This window comes from Aquarana catesbeiana, linkage group LG01 (genome assembly GCF_042186555.1).
Source record: "Aquarana catesbeiana isolate 2022-GZ linkage group LG01, ASM4218655v1, whole genome shotgun sequence".
NCBI classification, from domain to species: Eukaryota; Metazoa; Chordata; class Amphibia; order Anura; family Ranidae; genus Aquarana; species Aquarana catesbeiana.
In genome coordinates this window covers 139,226,919-139,249,071 of record NC_133324.1, presented here as the reverse complement: position 1 = coordinate 139,249,071, position 22,153 = coordinate 139,226,919, and the positions used below count along the sequence as shown (strand labels likewise).

Below are 22,153 nucleotides of genomic sequence, written 5' to 3'. Positions count from 1 at the left end.
TACTGTCAGCATGCTGCTAGAGAAACATCTGTAATTTTGTTGGTTTTTGCTTGCTAAGAGGCTGAAATTAGTGCTGGTGGGGAAATGTTAAGGCTGATTATTGTCCTTGCACATGGTAAATATATGGCACGATTTGCAATGGTGGTGGAACCCTCCTCAATATAAATACTGCATTTCTTTGGACATGGCAGAATTTATGATTTCTTGGCCATTTTTCAGAGAATGTGAAAAACATTTTTCACTCATGGTTAGTGTTTGGCTGAAGCCATTTATTATCAATCAACTGTGTTTACGTTTTTTAAATCATAATGACAACAGAAACTACCCAAATGACCCTGATCAAAAGTTTACCCTGGTGATTTTGGCCTGATAACATGCACACAAGTTGACACAAAGGGGTTTGAATGGCTATTAAAGGTAACCATCCTCACCTGTGATCTGTTTGCTTGTAATTAGCGTGTGTGTATAAAAGGTCAATGAGTTTCTGGACTCCTGACAGACACTTGCATCCTTCATCCAGTGCTGCACTTACGTTTCTGGATTCTGAGTCATGGGAAAAGTAAAAGAATTGTTAAAGGATCTGCGGGAAAAGGTAAAACTGTATAAAACAGGAAAGGGATATAAAAAGATATCCAAGGAATTGAGAATGCCAATCAGCAGTGTTCAAACTCTAATCAAGAAGTGGAAAATGAGGGGTTCTGTTGAAACCAAACCACGGTCAGGTAGACCAACTAACATTTCAGCCACAACTGCCAGGAAAATTGTTCAGGATGCAAAGAAAAACCCACAAATAACCTCAGGTGAAATTAATGACTTTCCAAAAACATGTGGTGTGGCTGTTTCAAGGTGCACAATAAGGAGGCACTTGGAAAAAGATGGGCTGCATGGTCGAGTCGCATTTTACTATGCAAATGCCACAAAGTATCCCGCTTATAATATGCCAAACAGCACAGAGACAAGCCTCAAATTTTCTGGCACACAGTCATTTGGAGTGATGAGTCAAAAATTTAGCTTTTTGGACTGAACCATAAACGTTAGATTTGGAGAGGAGTCAACAAGGCCTATGATGAAAGGTACACCATTCCTACTGTGAAACACGGAGGTGGATCGCTGATGTTTTGGGCATGTGTGAGCTACAAAGGCACAGGAAATTGGTCAACATTGATGGCAAGTTGAATACAGTATGTTATCAAAACATACTGGAGGAACATTTGCATTCATCAGCCAGGAAGCTGTGCATGGGACGTACTTGGACATTCTAACATGACAATGATCCAAAACATAAGGCCAAGTCGACCTGTCATTGGCTACAGCAGAATAAAGTGAAGGTTCTGGAGTGTCCATCTCAGTCTCCTGACCTCAATAACATTGAGCCACTCTGGGGAGATCTCAAACATGCAGTTTATGCAAGACAGAATTTACAGGAACTGGAGGCTTTTTGCCAAGAGGAATGGGCAGCTTTACCATCAGAGAAGATAAAGAGCCTCATCCACAAGTACCACAAAAAACTTCAAGCTGTCATTGATGTTAAAGGGGACAATACACGGTATTAAGAACTGGGGTATGTAAACTTTTAATCAGGGTCATTAGGGTAGTTTCTGTTATCATTATGATTTAAAATGACTAAACACATTTGAGTGATAATAAATGGCTTCAGCCAAACATTAACAACGAGTAAAAAAAAGCTTGTGTTATCATTCATATTCTCTGAAAAATGGCAAGAAATCATAAATTCTGCCAGGGTATGTAAACTTATGAGCACAACTGTACCTATAGGTGGTGGAATTACATTAGTCAGGAGTAGTAGTTTTTTTCGGGAGCAGTGATTTTAATAATGCTTAAAGTGCAACAATAAAAATGAAATATTCCTTTAAATATCATGCCTGGGGGGTTGTCTATAGTATGCCTGTAAAGTGGACGAGTTTTCCTTTGTTTAGAAGAGTACCACAGCAAAATTACATTTATAAAGGAAAAAAGTCATTTAAAACTGAGCACGGCTGTAATGAATTGTCGGGTCTCGGCCATATAGATAAAACTCATTGAAAAAAACGGCATGGGTTCCCCCTCCAGACCATTACCAGGCCCTTTGGGTCTGCTATAAATATTAAGGGGTACCCCAAACCAAAAATGTAAAAAAAAATTGCACGGGGGTCCCCCCAAAATCCATCCCAGGCCCTTAAGGTCTGGTATGGATATTAAGGGGAAACCTGTGCCAAAATAAAAAAATTAAAAAAAGGCGCAGGGCCCCCCCCAAAATCCATACTAGACCCTTATCCAAGCACGCAACCTGTCAGGGCGCAGGAAAAGGGGGGGGGGTGAGAGAGTGCGCCCCCTCCTGAACCATACCAGGCCACATGCCCTCAACATAGGGGGATGCTTTGGAGTCGCCCCCAAAGCACCTTGTCCCCATGTTGATAGGGACAAGGGTCTCATCCCCACAACCCTTGCCCGGTGGTGGTGGGGGTCTGCAGGCGGGGGGCTTATCGGAATCTGGAAGCCCCTTTAACAAGGGGACCCCCAGATTCGGTTCCCCCTATGTGAATTGATACGGGTACATTGTACCCCTACCATTTCACAAAAAAAGTTTCAAAAATCGTAAAAGACAGGAGACACTTTAGGACAAGTCCTTTATTATAAGATAAAAAAATAAAAATGTCTGGCGATGTAGATCCATCTCACGCCGCCCGACAAGCTGAAAAAAGAAAAAAAAAAGCAGCAACAGCTCAGCCTCCATGGGAGGCTCCTGCCGAGTGACGCTTCTTCTCGGTGACAGCTGTTATATAGCTGAGGGCGGGGCCACTCGGTGACGTAAACGGGCGACCCCGCCTTCCTCTGACGTCATGAGTCGGGGGGGGGCAGGGTCACCCGTTTACATCACCAGGTGGCCCTCAGCTATATAACAGCTGTTACTGAAAAGAAGTGTCACTTAGCTCGTCGGTGGCGTGAGATGGATTTACATCACGGAACATTTTTATTTTTTTATCTTTTAATAAAGGACTTGTCCCAAAGTGTCTCCTGTCTTTTTGACTATTTTTGACACTTTTTTTGTGAAATGGTAGGGGTACAATGTACCCGTTACCAATTCACATAGGAGGGGACCAGAATCTGGGGGTCCCCTTGTTAAAGGGGGTTTCCAGATTCCGATAAGCCCCCCGCGCGCAGACCTCCACAACCACCAGGCAAGGGTTGTGGGGATGAGGCCCTTGTCCCCATCAACATTGGGACAAAATGTTTCGGGGGACCCCAAAATATCCTCCCCATGTTGAGGGCATGTGGCTTGGTATGGTTCGGGGGGGCGCTCTCTCGTCCCCCCTCTTTTCCTGCGGCCTGCCAGGTAGCGTGCTCAGATAAGGGTCTGGTATGGATTTTGGGGGGGACCCCTACGCCATTTTTTTTTTATTTGGCGCAGGGTTCCCCTTAATAACGATACCAGACCTGAAGGGCCTGGTATGGATTTTGGGGGACCCCCATGCAATTAAAAAAAAAATTTGGTTCGGGGTTCCCCTTAATATTCATACCAGACCCAAGGGCCTGGTAATGGACTGGGGGGGAGACCCATGCCATTTTTTTCAATTAGTTTTATCTATATTGCCGAGACCTGACAATTCATTATAGCCGCGAGTAGTTTTAAATGACTTTTTTCCTTTAGAAATTTCATTGCCACTTTACAGGCATACTATAGACACCCCCCAGGCACGATACTTAAAGGAATATTTCATTTTTATTGTTTCATTTTAAGCATTATTAAATTCACTGCTCCCGAAAAACAGACGTTTTTAAAACTTTTTTTTTCATTGATATATGTCCCCTGGGGCAGGACTCGGGTCCCCAAACACTTTTTATGACAATAACTTGCATATAAGCCTTTAAAATGAGCACTTTGATTTTTCTTGTTCGTGTCCCATAGACTTTAACGGTGTTCGTGTGTTCGTCCGAATTTTTTGCCTGTATGCAAGTTCTGGTGCGAACCGAACCGGCTGTGTTCGGCTCATCCTTAGGAGTTATGCTTCTTGATTTATTCTGTGATATTTGGTGGTTCTTGGTGTGTGAGTGTAGAAAAGTGATGTTACCCTCTGAATTTTGGGAATGACATTTTGATTTCTGATGTTGGTACACATATCACATTGTTGGGGGAAAATTATGATCATTTGGAAATACTAAACAACACACAAAATTGTGACTCATTTAAAATTTGCATCAGCAATGGTATTGTTTGTGGTTTGTAAAGACACCTGTGGGAGTTTCGGTAAATATTTTTGTGAGATAGATAGCAACAAGTGAGAGAGACAGAGAAAAATATATTTTAACAAAACATGAAAACATTACACATTACTAGCATTCTTAAAAACAAAAAATATGAAGAAGAAGCAACATTGTTGCAAGGACAATTTTTTTAGAGAAATAAACAGTTCATCTCAAAATTAAAATGTGTTTTTTTGGTGAAGTAACAATTGTACCATTATAATCAATGGTTGAAACTTGCATTTGGCTATATAGCGCAAATTTTCCCACTCAAAAACACTTTTTAGCCAAGATTTGCAAATTTATTATAGTACTTGCTAAAAAATGAATGGGAGTTAAAATAAGAGTATTTAGCATATCTGAGCATGTGTACTTGTGCTGGTACATAGTTGTAGAAAGAAGGGAAATTTAGCTCTTCTCAGACTTTCAATGATATTTCAGTTTATACATCAATGTTTTCAGAAGTTTAAATGCAGATTCTCTTTGAACAATATAACACATATTTAAGAACCATTTAGGCCATTATATCATGCTCTAAACATTATTTCCATGTGCAATTGTGGTGTTTTTAGCTGGAGTAATGATTTGGACGGTCTCTGTTGTCTGTAACCTATAGTGAATTTGATTTTGGGAGTATCTTTTCTCAAGCGCTATAGTGAATTGCATTTTCAGGCTAATTAGCGCTATTTGGCTATTTTGAGAGTATTTATTTGCGCATTTGCATATTCGTCGAAAATCAACCCTATTATCTCTTTAATACAATGTAAAAGTCTCATACATATGTTTTATCCATAAGTTTCCATTAGGTACTGTAGCAAGATCTGAAAAATAGAAATGGAAAGTGAACACAAACATAAAAAAGACTGGTGGAGAACTCACAGATGAACTGTTTCTCTCCATATCTTGTAGAAGTCCTAAGCATCCATGACCAGCAAATCTGCAGCTATTTGGAAGAAAAGTTACAGATTTTTGCAGAACTTGCAGCCCTATGTGGCGGAAGTGATGTGAAACTGGAAACACAGCTTCTCGTTAAGGCCGAGTCTGGAGAGATCCCTCAAGCTGCATCCTTCCTGGAGGCTGCACTAAAAGAAAGTACGTATTCCAGACTAATCAGAGCAAGACTTTAAAGCCCAAATCCAGCCAAAACTTGTACAGAAAGGGAACAATTTGTAAGGTTTTTTTTGTTTTGTGTTACATTTGGGGAGATTCTGTCACTTCTTGTCCAGGCTTTTGTTACCATCTCTGATGGGGACAGAGTAAGTAACAAAAGCACAAGTTTAGAGCTCTTCATAGATCACTGAGCACATAGGCAGGGATACTGTGGTCTGGTTGGCAGAGGTGATGATGTACGTGTGCCCGGGAACACTTGCTTATAAGCCAGTGGGAGTGCAGACCAGCAGGGGAGTGGGGAGGAGTCACAACGAACTCACAGTTCAACCATGCTCACTGTGAGAACACCCATAGTTAACGAAATGGGAAGAGTTTACAACCTCTCAGGTTTTTTATTGCTTTGGTGGCCTTGGGACACGTGCACCCTCTCATTACTTGTCCTGGTGTCGCCTGAACATGAAGAATTTATTTTATGAAAGCATTGCAGCCTAATACCTGCCCGTGATGTTGGGTTTGGCTCCATGAAAACCCATACCTCTAAGCAAACAAAATGGGCATATCCCCTCAGAGAAGACAGTGAGTGCACTTTTCATGAGCTACCTATGGCAAGACCCCAATATTCATATAAGGACAAAAGTTATCCATATAGTGAACTCTGTGTAGAATTATTCACCTTAAGGTCATCACAGAGGGGGCCAGCTTTACGTCTGGAGGAAAAGAGTTTTCATCTCTAAATACCGTAATTCTTTATTGTAAGAGCTGTAAAAAATGTGGAATAGACTCCCTCAAAAGCTGGTTCCGACCAACCTTGTAGATTGTTTTAAAAAAGGCCTGGATTTCTTCCTAAATGCACATAATATAACATAATCCAGGGAATATCCGATTACCTGTTGGGGCATCAGGAAGGATTTTTTTCCCCCACTGGAGCAAATTGGATCATGCTTTATTGTATATATGGAGGTTTTCTATTAGTGTGTCCTCGTTTTTTTTTCTGTGTTGGTTGAACTGGATGGACTTGTCTCTTTTTTCAACCAGCCTGGAAATTGACCTACTCTCACAAAAAATGACATTACTCTTCTAGCACACTAGAGGGTGCTACACAATGATTCTTTTTTAGATGTAATCAGTTTTTTATTCACATTTGGGAATGGTGTCCTACACATGTTTTGCTGGTTTTGTGCTTTGAGGACACCTCTGTTAATAGAAATGCTGAGTCTGCCATTACTGGTATCTTTCTGAAAATGTTAGTTGCCTGGCTGTCTCTGGCTTAATTACTTTCTCAGCCATCCAAAAACTCCTGATAGCCATACTTATTGTGGGATTGTGACTGAGTAAACATTAAAGTCGGTGGGTCAGCACAACAACCAGGCAGCTATCAATCTTTAGAAGGGAAAGAGTAATGGCAATACTTATTTTCTATGACACGTTTTCTTAAAAAGAAGAACTTTAGGAAGAAAAGGTTTTGGGTTTGTGGTTAAGGAAGTGTAATAATGTGCATTACACTTTACCTCCACTATCTGATCCCAGAGATCTTCAGGTGTATACAGCAGAAGCCATCATGTTTCCACTCCCAGAGTGGTACTCGGCAGTCCACCAGAATTACTTGTCAGCTCCACAGAAGTCTATGGGGATGATGCCAACTGGTTGACTGCACAGTGGTATGCTGAGAAGCATGCCAGCTTCCTAGATTGAGGGCATAGGGGTAAGTGTAATGCATATTAATTGTACCTACCTCAGCTGGACCTTTTATCCTGAAATTCTTCTGGAAAGAGAGCACATGAATTTGAAGAGGACTTCATACTAACTTTATGATATTTTCATGTTAAAAGCTGAAAGACTGTACATGACTTTAGCATCACAAATGGAGAACTCAGCCTGTTCATCTGAGGAAACGGAATCATCCAACAGATCACGTACATGTTCAGGCACTGGACCATTTGAGGAGGCTCAAGAAATTCTATACAACTGTGAGTAGTTATGTCTAAGTATGTAAGTCCTGACTGTGGATGGCAGTGTGGCTTTCACAGTGAGCTGTTTATTATCTAGCAAACTTTAAAGTATTCAGCGATCTCCATACAGTGAACAAACATGAATCAGAGTGGGTGCCGAAATGGCAAATAGACGGATGGTGTTTTCATTCACGAATTTGAAAACATAGCAATGACCCCAGGAAATACAATGTTTCAGGGCTGCATAATGACTCCTTTATCAAGGTAATAGTGAGATCAGTATTGCTTTGACGAATGGGTCTTTATATGGCTCAGAAATGTCTGATTTTAGAATTGATATTCTTACTATGGTTTATTTGAAGTGTTACTAAACCCACAACATTAAAATCTGTCTGTATATGCAGTAAAGCATGTTTGTTATACTCACTGTGGAATCTAAGGGGTTAATCCACTGCATTGTGTAAAAAGGCTGTTTGATGCAGTCTTCCCTGATCCTTCCCTTCTTCCAGAGTCCCCAATCCATCTCCTGATTGTACAGAACCTTGGAGGCACTCTGCACATGCTCAGATTGGTGTGTATTACTAGAGTTTATTTTTTTTTTTTTGGGGGGGGGGGGGGGGGGGGTGTATGCGATCAGCACAGGGCCAATCAGCAGTGTCCAGATAGAGGGCTGGGGTCATGCAGCCTCATAGGATAGTCAGAGGAGAATGAAAACTCCTCCTACAAGCTTTAACCAGTGCTAGGCTGGACACTGATAGAAAGCACAAGACTGCTATATACTGCTGTAGAGAAAAGGTATTTAGCAGTTTATATTTACTAAAATAATTGCAGTACATGTACTGTGGGAGACCAGATATAGTGAATGCAGGCTCCTGGGTTTAGTAACACTTTAAGTGTGCTGGTGTCACCTGCATGTTCTTTTCACAGATGCCAATATTTATGAGATCTGAAGGATTTTGTTTCTTCTTGGATGTCTTTAAGTTATCATTGGCCTGTGAATGTTTTTTGTGTGGGCTTATTAGTATTTCAGCCAACAGTAATATTTTCATGTTGCAGAGGGTATAATATGGACTCCTGGCAGTGCCCTACTGAGTGATTAACAAAACAAGAAAAAAGAGAAAGAAAAAATAGAATCTTGCCTACAAACTGCCTCAGTGTCTTCTGCAGGCTGCAGCCCTATCTGCCCCTATCCAAGAGCCTTGTGCAAAGCCTGATGAATCTGGCTACAAGGGTTCAGTTAAAATAGATAGAAAAGATAAGGAAAATAAAAATAAAATTTCTCCACACTTGCAGTGTATCCTGGATAGCGTTCAGAATTCAGTGACATCTTTAAAGTGGAGTTCCACCCCAAAGTGGAACTTGCGCTTATCTGATTCCTCCCTCCTTTTGGGGGGGAGGGGGGAGCGGGTACCTGTTTTTTACAGGTACCCTGTCCCCACTTCCGGCAGCTCCTCCTCCTTCCTCCCTCCCCTTCTGCTGGGCCAGTGACAGAACACAGCATGCTTCGCGCATGCACAGTAGGGACCCGGGCGTGAAGGTGAAAGGCTACACTGCCGGGTTCCCTTACCCGCAATGGCGTCGGCAACACCCAACCAGCCGATGTAAACATGCCAACATCGCTGGACTCCAGGACAGGTAAATATCCTAATGTTAAAAGTCAGCAGCTACAGTATATGTAGCTGCTGACTTTTAATTTTTAAAGGGACGGGCAGAACTCCGCTTTAACTTATTGCCTAGAGAGTAACTGGATGAAACTGTCAATGCAAAGTTTGATCAAGCTCCAGAGTGTAAATATATTGACTCATAGTTATGCATCATAGCATCAGCCACATATACTAGTATAGTATTCTGTTAGAGAAATCTTAATGTGAAAAAGCCAAACTTCATTTAAAGTGTAAGTCAAGCAAAAAAAAAAAAAAAAAAAAAAAAAACAACCTTGCAGTACATCTCTGCAGTACATGCACAAATATAGCCGAAACGCGTCAACATTATTGTTTTATTGTCACTCTGATGTACCAATAAACGACACTTCAAGGATTACAGTCTTGCCGGCTCTTCTTACTATTGTTACAAGTACAGAAATATACTTGTTAATATGTCAGAAATGTCAATATGCAAAGAGGTGTGGTCAACCCTGCTCAGGATCTTTTGCTAAACTACACAACCAATCCCACTCTTATAGCTCTACTACATAAAGGCTAATGAGTCTGTAGTCTAAGATCACAATTAGGAGGACTCTTTGAGATAACACAGGATGATGTGGAGGACACAGGACGAAACTTTCTGACACTATTAACGTATTGTTTTTGCACTAAAACAAGTGTAGTGGCTTCTGTTTTTAAAATATGTAAGGGCTATGGTGGATATAATATAAAGCAAGCTTTCCATAGAAGGCACTATAAGGTTACTTTATTGTATCTGTTCACAACTCTTCTTCCCATCCCACTCCCCTAGTCCTTTCCTAATAAAGACAGAAAGGCTATGTTTGTGTATGAACTCTAGGTACTGATATCACTTTACAGGGGGTATGGGTGAGCTGTCACGGTAAGGGTACACTGTGAAATCGTGCCCTCTGCACGTTGCTGGTCTTGGTTTAAGTTACTTGAACCTGCTTGGATCCAGTATAGTGTTATGTTATTCGTTCTGCACTCCTGTGACCCGTTTTCAGGCCGCTGTCAGCTGACGTCACAGAGCCGGTTCAGGCTGGGACAAGATTGCGACAATAAAGTCAGGATCTGCCCACAACCCTTGACCAGCACCTGGCTCAGCCTTTCAGAAAGCTGCTGAGAGCCTGAGGCAGCTGCTCCCGCCCCCTCCACAGTCCAGCACTCCAGTGAGCTTGTAGGTGGGGGGGAGAGCAGAAAGCCGGTGGCCATCACCAGCTCTCTGTTAATGGAGCTCTGAGAACGGGGTTCTCAGCCATTAAACCAATGCTGCATCCACCTAGGTTAGTATGGTTCTTGGGGGGGGGGGGGGGGGGGGAAGCTGAACTTCTCTTTTTAAAGTATAAACAACTGAAAACGTTTTTTTTTAAAATGTTTTATATCGTTTTGGATAGAGAAGGATTAGAACACCTGTCAGGTTTTATTGCGGTCTGTGTTACCTTTAGGGAGATTCACCCTCTCTAGTTTTCCTTTTCACCATCATCGTAAAGAGTGAAAGTGAAAGAAAATCCCAAATTTCGGGTTGTCATCAGAACAAGAATGAAGGGGATATCTTTCTCCCATGGGGATACTAGTTCTGATAACAACCAGGGATTTTATAACGTTGGGGAAATTTCCTCTCACTTCGACTAAAATTAGCGCCTGTAAAATGCCTCATCTGCAGTCCTAGTGTGAAAGCCTGAGTGCTTTCACACTGGAGCGGGTGTGCTGGCAGGACGTTAAAAAAAGTCCTGCAAGCAGCATCTTTGGGGCACTTTAGGAGCGATGTATACACCGCAACTAAAGCGCCCCTGCCCATTGAAATCAATGGGCAGCGCCGCCAAAGCGCCTCGGCAGCGGCGCTTTGCAGGTGATTTTAACCCTTTATTCTGCAACTAGTGTGGAAAAAAAAATGCCCCGCTAGTGACCAAAAAGCGCCTTTAAAATGACGGTAAAGCGCCAAGCTGTCAGTGTGAGAGGACTCTTTCTGTTTGGCTATGAGACAGGAAGTGAAGGGAAATCTCCACAATGGGACACAGATGGCAAAACCCAGGGGCTATATTATAATTATTATACAGGATTTTTATACAGCCAGCAGTTTGCGCAGCACTTTCTGCCTTTAGTTCTACTTTTAAGATGTACTGACCTATTATGTGTGAAGAAATATGAAATCACCCAGACTTTCGCTGACAGCCTGAATGTCCTTCCATGAATGTCTTCCCTGTATTTTATGGAATCTATTACTGTATGTTTTCTTTCTTCATAAGGATTCCTACATTAGCTAACTTCCACTGAACATTCATTTTAGATTTCATCAGATGTTTCCATCACATTTGGGAGTGTGTCCCATGGGTTTCTTTCATATTTCCTTTAAAGCCCAACTTACTAACCTTACTAGGTTTATAGCCCCATAGCATTCCATGGCTGCTCGAGATGTGAGCATTGGTGGTCTTAGACCTCAGCATTACAGTTGGGTCTCCACCTCCCTTTTATTCTGGTTATATATAAAATGAAGCCTGGGGTCATATCTTTTCCAAATGGTCAAGAGGAGAGGGAGGTGGAAACATGGCTGCTGAGCTGTGATCTATGAGACCCCCAGCACTCACATCTGGAGTGGCAGACTGTACAGCAGGGGCTGCAATAATCCCAACATCTAACAAAGCTGATTTTCAAGACACAGATGAAAGCCTACATGATGGGAGTTTGTTTCCAAGGAAAATAAATGTTTTACTGCTGTAATCCTGGCAAGGCTTTAATAATTGAAATTCTTTTATTGTAATTTTTCCTTTGGATGCTGTAGAAGATTTTTTTTTCTTTATAGGTGGAAGTCATGCTAGGATAGCTAAATAAAGAATGAATGAAATACCTTTTCAGGAGAAATGCTGTCAGTGGCTTCCTTTAGTGCTTTTTATAAACCCAAAATGATCCCTGCTGGAGGGGAGGTTCAGAGTTTAGACTTGCTGGTCCTCCCCATCAGTAGATTCCAAGTGATCGCAATTTTTATCCTTCCCTTCTATTACTTTTTTTCCATCCCAAGAAGATTAACATAACTTCAAGTGTATATTTGAGAACAGTTCCATTTTAAATAGGACTGTTTTATTTACTCCTTTCATTTACTTTTTATTTTCAGCCCAGTCTCCTGAGCTAAGAGAGGAAGACTTATGTAATGCTGACCTCAGTAATTTCCAGGGAGGTGGTGATGTGGACTTGTCTACTCCTGAAGAAAAGGTAACTGTTGTCTGTTGCGTGTTCCTTAAATAAAGATATCTGCTCATTTCAATAGACTATAAAGGTTATTTGCTATAGTGAAAGTGTTTTTTCGGCAGTGAAAGCTAAAAACAATCTCAGAGCTGAAAACAATGAAAGTTGCAGCACATGACACATGCATATAGCTTGGTGAAATTAGCTGTACTTATGAAGTTATTTTGTAGCATTAAACAGGCAAATAAATAATGTGTAAGTGTAGGCATTAGGAAAAACCTGAAACAGCCTAAATTATATTTATTACAGCGGCTTGCCTGTGGGGTCCTAAAGGCATGCCATGATATTCTGCCCCAGAGTGGAGCATGTACAACATGTCACAGACTCCACATTCCCACATCCTTACTGTATGTTAGGGCAAGTCAGGAAGAGTATATAGCCCTGCTTTTTAGGGAACTACAAGAGATAAATATTAAAGTGATTGTAAAGGCTAAGTTTTTTTTAAATTAAAATAAAAAATATGTTATACTTATCTGCTCTGTGCAACAGTATTGCACAGAGTGATCCCTACCACCTACTCTGGAATACCTCGCTGGTACTCTCCGCTCCTCTTTCTTCTGGGTGCCCCCTTAGCAAGCTGTGCGCTATGGGGGTACCAATGCGGGTGCCCTCCCGACCCAGGCTGTGTGCATCCATAGAAACACACCGTGCTAGTAAGCCATGCCCCCCCTCACTCTTAGGAGTATGACTGACAGCAGCTAGAGTCTATGGCTCCCACTGCTGCCTGTGTCTCCTGTGAGACCAGAAAGAGGGAAGAGCATTGCTGCAGATGGCAAACCACTGGATCATGAGAGGAGTCAGGTAAGTGTTTAGGGGTGGGGGTGGTAGAACAAGTGGTGGGAAGTTTTTTTAACCTTAATGCAAAGAATTCATTAAGATTTAAAAAAAAACTGTTGACTTTAGAGCCACTTTAAGACTAATTCAGGTACTAATAGTAATTCTATGAAAGTACATTTAATCTTTTTAATATATGTAACTGTAATAATAGTGTATTAAAAAAAAAAAAAAAAGTAGTTTTCCCGTAACAGTGTGTTCCTTCTGATATAATCTATGCAGGCAGAGCACACTAAGCAGAGACTGACATACCCCCTTTAACCACTAGGTGGTGCTATGTGACAACAATTCTTACAGTTTTGAACCATTTGTGGTGTGTTGATACAGAAAGGTTTTTTATGAGGAAATAATAGGAAAGAATAGTATGCAGTGTCTGCTTATCCATTCACTTACTAATGATTTGAAAATACTACTTTACTGGAAGAGTGTCAGATTCTTAACAAGGCAGAGATTCAACTTACCTCGAAGGTTACAAACCGGTCCTACGCATCAGACTTGAACAAATACAGCAGGCAAACTAGTAAAAAAATAGGATGCACACCAAAATATACTGTATCTGCATACAATCTTAAAATAAATTAAGTTTTATGTTTTTAAAAATACATTTTTTTTACTTACAAAATCCTCCCATGATTTTATGACCATAAATATACATTACATATAGTAACAAGATAATAAATGTTAATACATAGAAATTCTTGTGATCTACAATAGGTATATCTGAAGCCAGATGCATGATCACATAGTGCTGTGGGGTGCATGCACTTTAGGGTATTTAATCCTGCAGGAAAGTACGGACAGATAGACATTCTTGAAAAAGGATGGTTTGCTTGAAATTTTGGGATCTTTTGATTCATCACCTTGTCTATATATTCAGCTATATGTAATCCTTATACTGTTTTGTAGATATATTATGCTGTGCATTTTATTTATTATTAGTTATTCTATACTCATTTTGATGCATTTCTCTATAACAGCGGTCTCCAAGCCGCGACTTAAGGGCTGGATGTAGCCCTTTGCTTTCCTTTATCCATCCCTGGGGGCCCTATTCGTCCCACTGACACCAACAATGGAGCATAATAACTGCCCCTGACACCAACAATGGGGCATAATTCCTGCTGCTTTCATCAACAATGGCACATAATTTCTGCTACTGACACCAGCGATGGGGCACTATCACTCCTATTGACACCAACAACGAGGCACTATTACTCCTATTGACATCAGCAACGCAGAATTATTCCCCCCACTTACACCAATGATGGAGCACTGTTCCGCCCACGGACACCATTGATGAGGCACTGTTCCGCCCACGGACACCATTGATGAGGCACTGTTATTCCCACTAATGCTAAAGATGGAGCATTTTTAACTATCACTGGCCACAGTCTGCCATTACTGAATTTGTTTTGAGAATTATAATCTACAGGTACAAATCAATTTTTGTAACAAAGTGACAAAATAGTGTCTGTTTCCCATAGAAATCAATAATTCTTTAGTATTTTTGCCTTACGCTGCATAAATGAAACAAAAGATGTGCCACTGAAGTCCAGAACCAGCAGCGGCACACGTCCCAAGCTGTGGGGAACACTGCGTCTTAGCACTCTGCACTTGAAGCCTGTTTCTATGGGACTTAAATGTACATTTTCCATTTGGAGTGCATCCTGCTATGTAAAAAAGAAAGAAAGTAATAAAAGAATTGTTTATATTGGAACTTGGAGTGGTTTCATAGGCTTAATGTTCTTGGAAGCGCCTTCTATATGCAGTAGAAATGAATATGGATGGTAGTTAATACATATTTGTTGTCTTTTAGGTTGAACTGAATCACTCTATGAGTTCTAAGAATGAGGAGGTAATGATAGGATGAATAATTTTGATTAATGCTTTATATGTAAATACATGGTTTATTCTGTGTGCCAATATTTGTCATCTATGATCATACCACTCATCACAATTCATAGCATCTTTGCAGACAAAAGCTTTTCGCTTTCAGCTTTACCTCTGTCCTCTTCACCCGGGGTCTTGGGTGAAGGTGACACCTGGGCTGTTCGAAAACTCTTCGTTCAAGATTTTGGACAGAACCATACAATTATTCGTATATGCCCTTTGACCAACTGTACATTTAGAACCATTGGTTTATAGCACAACGACATCTTACAGAGTCCTTTTTTTTTCAATTTAGTTGTTTCATAGTGCAAGGTATGGAAAACAAGTCTGTGATAAAGGGCTGGGGGGAAAGTTAAGTTAGAATAGCTAGCATTCATATTCTAAAGTCGAGCCCTGGGCAAAAAAACTTTAAATATATTCCCTAACCACTTAAGGACCGGAAGATTTGCCCCCTTAATGACCAGGCCATTTTTTGCAATACAGCACTGCGTTGTTTTAACTGACAATTGTGCGGTCGTGCGACGTTGTATGCAAACAAAATAGATGTCCTTTTTTCCCCACAAATAGAGCTTTCTTTTGGTGGTATTTGATCACCTCTGCGGTTTGTATTTTTTGGGCTATAAACAAAAAAAGACCGAGAATTTTGAAAAAAACAAAACAATATTTTTTACTTTTTGCTATAATAAATATCCAAAAAAAAGTAAAAAAACTAATTTCTTCATCAGTTTAGGCCAATATGTATTCTTTTACATATTTTTGTTTAAAAAAAATAAATAATTGCAATAAGCGTTTATTGATTGGTTTGCGCAAAAGTTCAGCTCACTTTCCCAGCTCCCCCTAATACTTACATGAGCTTGATCTCAGTCCAGCGATGTGCACGAGAGCAGCTGCTCTCCTGGCTCTCTGGCTCTCATTGGCTCAGAGACAGGAGTAGGAGCCATTGGCTCCCACTGCTGTCAATTCCAGCTAGTGAGGAGGGAGAAGGGGGCAAGGCTGAGCGCCATTCTGTGTGTCTTATGGACACACAGAGGCGGCTCAGGAGCTAGCATGCACGCAGCTTGCTATGGGGGCACTTAGCAGTGGAGAGGAGCCAGGAGCACCAGCAGGGGACCCAAGAAGAGGAGAAACGGGGCTGCTCTGTGAAACCATTGCACAGAGCAGGTAAGTACAACATGTTTTTTTTTTTTTTTTTTTATTGTATCTTTAGCATCACTTTAAAATCTAAGTTTAGTCACAAATGATCAAAAGAAACAGCACAGGGGACATTACATAGAGTCAGTAGGATGTGTCCCTTGTGCTGCTTGCTCCTCTATTAGCTGAATTCCTCCTTCATTGACACCCTCCACTCCCATTTGTGACTAAGCTTTAATAGACACAAAGGAAATAAATACACTTTGTGTGCATCAAATGCCTTTGCATACCCAGTTATTACTCTGTAAAAGTAACTGACATTACTGGGATGCAGAATGCAGAGCTGTAAGAGGGACCTACCTGCAGAGAGCTACAGGAGGGTAGAAATACACAAAGCTCACCAAGGTTCAAATACGAGTACACATACCTCTTGTTTTTAGACACTATTTGCTTGTTCCAGAATTCAGTTTTAAGGTATAGATTATAAGAGAGATTGGTGAAACACCATCCTCTGATCAGGTTCATACAGAAATTCAGAGACATGTCTAGGGACCTACTAAGCCCATCCACCCCATGAGAGAGCCAGCATTCAAACAAGTCACTGCTGTCTGGTTTGGTTTGGGAGCCAACAGATTCAGATGGTTATGTTCTGCAGTTGGCACCTGTCAATAGACTGAACACTGTGCAGTTATAACTAGCTGACACTAGCACCAACATGATGATTTAAACCACAGGCAGAAAGTGCTCACTCCTATGAGACCTGGCCAAATTTGCTTTTCTGCTTTTATTTCCTAATTCTGTGCATCACCCCCAGTGCTGATATATATATATATATACAGTGGGGACGGAAAGTATTCAGACCCCCTTAAATTTTTCACTCTTTGTTATATTGCAGCCATTTGCTAAAATCATTTAAGTTCATTTTTTTCCTCATTAATGTATACACAGCACCCCATATTGACAGAAAAACACAGAATTGTTGTCATTTTTGCAGATTTATTAAAAAAGAAAAACTGAAATATCACATGGTCCTAAGTATTCAGACCCTTTGCTCAGTATTTAGTAGAAGCACCCTTTTGATCTAATACAGCCATGAGTCTTTTTGGGAAAGATGCAACAAGTTTTTCACACCTGGATTTGGGGATCCTCTGCCATTCCTCCTTGCAGATCCTCTCCAGTTCTGTCAGGTTGGATGGTAAACGTTGGTGAACAGCCATTTTTAGGTCTCTCCAGAGATGCTCAATTGGGTTTAAGTCAGGGCTCTGGCTGGGCCATTCAAGAACAGTCACGGAGTTGTTGTGAAGCCACTCCTTCGTTATTTTAGCTGTGTGCTTAGGGTCATTGTCTTGTTGGAAGGTAAACCTTCGGCCCAGTCTGAGGTCCTGAGCACTCTGGAGAAGGTTCCCATCCAGAATATCCCTATACTTGGCCGCATTCATCTTCCCCTCGATTGCAACCAGTCGTCCTGTCCCTGCAGCTGAAAAACACCCCCACAGCATGATGCTGCCACCACCATGCTTCACTGTTGGCACTGTATTGGACAGGTGATGAGCAGTGCCTGGTTTTCTCCACACATACCACTTAGAATTAAGGCTTAAAAGTTCTATCTTGGTCTCATCAGACTAGAAAATCTTATTTCTCACCATCTTGGAGTCCTTCAGGTGTTTTTTTTAGCAAACTCCATGCGGGCTTTCACGTGTCTTGCACTGAGGAGAGGCTTCCGTCGGGCCACTCTGCCATAAAGCCCCAACTGGTGGAGGGCTGCAGTGATGGTTGACTTTTTACAACTTTCTCCCATCTCCGGGCTGTATCGCTGGAGCTCAGCCACAGTGATCTTTGGGTTCTTCTTTACCTCTCTCACCAAGGCTCTTCTCCCCCGATAGCTCAGGTTGGCCGGACGGCCAGCTGTAGGAAGGGTTCTGGTGGTCCCAAACGTCTTCCATTTAAGGATTATGCAGGGCACTGTGCTCTTAGGAACCTTAAGTGCAGCAGACTTTTTTTGTAACCATGGCCAGATCTGTGCCTTGCCACAATTCTGTCTCTGAGCTCTTCAGGCAGTTCCTTTAACCTCATGATTCTCATTTGCTCTGACATGCACTGTGAGCTGTAAGGTCTTATATAGACAGGTGTGTGGCTTTCCTAATCAAGTCCAATCAGTATAATCAAACACAGCTGGACTCAAATGAAGGTGTAGAACCATCTCAAGGATGATCAGAAGAAATGGACAGCACCTGAGTTAAATATATGAGTGTCACAGCAAAGGGTCTGAATACTTAGGACCATGTGATATTTCAGTTTTTCTTTTTTAATAAATCTGCAAAAATGTCAACAATTCTGTGTTTTTCTGTCAATATGGGGTACTGTGTATGCATTAAGAAGGAAAAAAATGAACTTAAATGATTTTAGCAAATGGCTGCAATATAACAAAGAGTGAAACATTTAAGGGGGTCTAAATACTTTCCGTCCCCACTGTAAATATATATATATATATATATATATATATATATTTATATTAGGGGTCGACCAATATCATTTATTGAGGGCAGATACGATTTTTCAGCTGCCTTTCTGGCCGATAGCCGGTGCTGATATTCTGTAGATTTAAACTTCTTTTTTATTTTTACACGGTCCTGTTTAAAGAAAAAAAAAAATTTTTTATCACTGTTATTGCTGTCACAAGGAATGTAAACATCCATTGTGACAGTAATAGGCAGCACACAGGTACTCTATATGGAGTACCTGTCCTCTGCACTTGAAAGAATCCAAAACATCAAGATCTGCATTTTTGAATACTTTATATTTTTTTAAGCTGGCGCCTTTAGCATGCCAGTAATCTGGAAGTGATCTGCTTTTTTCGGGTCTGCGGTCAGCCAGCAAACGTGCCGGCTGGTCGCTCGGGCCTCACGGTGGGACGGAAGACCCAGGCGGATCGGCGAGGGATGTCCTCTCCCACTGCTTGTAACAGCTGAGTGACTGCTGAGCCGCATCGGTTGTTATTACAATAAAGCTGACCATCCACTCTAAAGAGCGGTACCAGGGTGATGCCTGCAAATGTGAGGGGTGTACTCGCTTTTGTGAGATACTGTTGTGTGTATGTGTAATAAATAAATATATATATATATATATATATATATATATATATATATATATATATATATATATATATATATATAAAATTTTTTTTTTTTTTTTTTTTTTTTTTTTTGACTGCTTGTAGTTAGGAGCACAGCTTGTATATGTATTGTATTTGTTGTTCCAATATGCATGCTTATTAATAAATATAAAAAAGCATTCATTTTAAATAAAGATGATTAATTCACATATAGAAACAAATGTGTAAAAAGTTTATAGAGGCCTTTAATGTGGAAAAAAGTGACCATGTAAATTTAGCACACAACAAAATCTATTGTCTTCTGTCTGACTGCTACCATTGTTTAATACTGAACATTGTAGTTCAGTGCAAAATTATCAGCGAAAAATTATTAGATGTTACTAGTTATAAAACAGAAAAATGCATTTGATAATTGCCCTTGTTCATTTTGTTTTTCCTTTAGGTTTTCCAAACAGTTCAAAACTTGACTCGTCTTTTATACAGTATCCAGGTATGTTTGTTTCATGGCTTTTTATAGCTTATATATGAAAATATTTAAAGCTCTTGGTTCAACCATAATTGCCAAATAGGTTATATTAGGTTAAAGAGGAACTTAACCCATTTAAAAAAAAAATGAAGTCAGTGGCTCCAAATACTGTAGCTGCTGACTTTTGAAAATCAGGTACCTACCAGTCCTTGGAGTCCAATGCTGTGTTTTTAAATGTTCTCAGTGCTGCAGGTCACCCACGCCATCATCTTGGATTTGGGAGACAGCTGTGACTTCCTGAGAAATCTCCATACTATACATGCATGAGATTGTCTGCCACAGGAAGACTGCAGCCTCCTGGGACCAGTGACATGTCCCAGATGGCTACTTGCAGAGAGGAAGGGGGTCAAGCAATGTAATTTTCACCTATTTATTGTAGGTACTTACATAGTGCTATCATTTTACACAGTGCTTAACACATATATATATTTTATGTTCACATCAGTCCTGTCCTCAAGGAACTTACAATCTAAGGTTCCTAACTCACATTCATACATACACAAACTAGGGCCAATTTAGATAGGAGCCAATTAACCTACAATCATGTCTTTGGAGTGTGGGAGGAAACCCATGCAGGCACAGGGAGAACATGCAAACTCCAGGCAGGTAGTGTCATGGTTGGGTTTTGAACCGAAGACCCTAGTGCTAGGCAGAAGTGCTCACCACTTAGCCACCGTGATGTCCTAGGTGAGAAATGCGGAAGTAGGAGTGGGTACCTGTCTAAAAAGGTACTTGCTTCCTGTTAAAAAAAATTTAAAAAAAAATGTTTTATGGGGTGGGGAAGGTCTATTTTAAATACTCATCATTTTGCTATTGTAGATGGTTACTAGATTCAATATTAAACTGTTAGTGAGCCTGAATATTTGATCTCCATGAATCTCAATGAACCTGCCATTAATCCTTATTTCTCATTATAATAATTTTTTCTTCTTTCGTAGCTTTGCTATTAGTCATTTTAGGGTATGATAATTCCTTCATAGCATGAATAACTAAGAAGGTGCTCTTTACACAAGGAACGTATGTGATTTCATACAGGATAGTTTGCAAAGTATAGTGTATTTTTTAGTGGGCTATCTTATTTTCTATGCTCATCCATGTTTTTGCTGTTGTAGTAAATTTAGAGATCTGTAGATTAGGCACTATAGGGGTCTTCTTGACTTAATGCAGATACCCTGTCACTCTCCTGAAGCTTAACTGACCCCTAGCTACTAAAATGCTAATAACAGCTTTTTTTTCTTCATGTACTGCAAAAACGCAAACTAAATGCTCCTAAAAGCTTCTAAATGCTTCTAATGCCACGTTCACACGGGCGGACTTTTGGACGGACTAGGTCCGACAGTCTTTCCGATGGACTTTCAAATGAACAGACTTGCCTACACACGATCACACCAGAGTCTGACTGATTCGTATGTGATTACGTACGACCGGACTAAAATAAGGAAGTTCATAGCCAGTAGCCAATAGCTGCCCTAGCGTCGGTTTTAGTCCGTCAGACTAGCATACAGATGAGCTGACTTTTCGACCGGACTCGAGTCCATCGGACAGATTTGAAACATGTTTTATATCTAGGTCAGTCGGACTTTTGGGGAAAAAAAAGTCCGCTGGAGCCCACACACGATCGAATTGTCTGCCGGACTAATCCCGTTGGACCTAGTCTGCCGGAAAGTCCACTCGGGTGTACGCGGCATAAAAGCTACTAAAATGCTACTAGAAGCTTAGACAAAAATGCTATGATCAGCATTTTTCATCCAGCATTTTTTTCTAGCTTTTTTTGAGCTTATGAAAAACGCTAGTGTGCACACTAGCGTTTTTTAAGCTCCTAGAAGCTGTTATTGGCATATTTTTTCTGCTCCTCGAAGCCAAAATAGTGTTATCCTATGTGTCCATGCATATTAACTTTAGGCTATTAGCACTTTTTTCTGCATTTTCAGGAGGCACGGCAGCCCATTCAAATGAATAGGCTGCTGTGTCTGTGCAAAACATGGCTCACAAAGCAGCACAAGTGTGAACCAGGCCTAGCAACAGCTGCTATTAGTTGTCAGGCACATAGGGACCTGTACAGCAGTAAAGCACAACCAGTGTGTAGCAAAGCATAAAACAGAGTCTAAGTTTGTAAATCGCATATATAGAAACACGTTTTTAGAAAACAACAATGGTAAAGATTATTTATATAAATATGTAATTATTTACATAAATATGTTTTTATCTAACTAAATATTAAAAAGATATATTCACTGAAATTGTGGACAAGACTGGATTATTTCAGGTCTCTTGTTGGAATAGATAAAAAAACAATAGGGAAAAGTTAATGACACCTTAACTGTTCAGAAAGATTATCATGTTCTGTATAAAATACACTTGCCTGATGCTTTTGTCTCTTAATATGATGGTCTGTAAGGAAGTAACTCTGCCAACTAAAAGCCATTGAGTTACGTGGAGTATGCTTATCACGCTGTGT

At 40.6% G+C, this 22,153-nt stretch overlaps 1 protein-coding gene across 3 annotated transcripts in view; it reads left to right on the top strand.

The window, feature by feature from the left end:
* ARHGEF28 (Rho guanine nucleotide exchange factor 28) overlaps positions 1–22,153 on the top strand; it is a 364,027-nt gene that overhangs the window by 315,407 nt on the left and 26,467 nt on the right. For all 3 annotated transcript variants that reach the window (XM_073624213.1, XM_073624220.1, XM_073624226.1), the window contains 5 exons: positions 5,152–5,334; positions 7,182–7,319; positions 12,075–12,172; positions 14,853–14,891; positions 19,612–19,659. In XM_073624213.1, the coding sequence (XP_073480314.1) occupies positions 5,152–5,334; positions 7,182–7,319; positions 12,075–12,172; positions 14,853–14,891; positions 19,612–19,659 (506 nt within the window). The remainder of the gene's footprint in view (positions 1–5,151; positions 5,335–7,181; positions 7,320–12,074; positions 12,173–14,852; positions 14,892–19,611; positions 19,660–22,153) is intronic.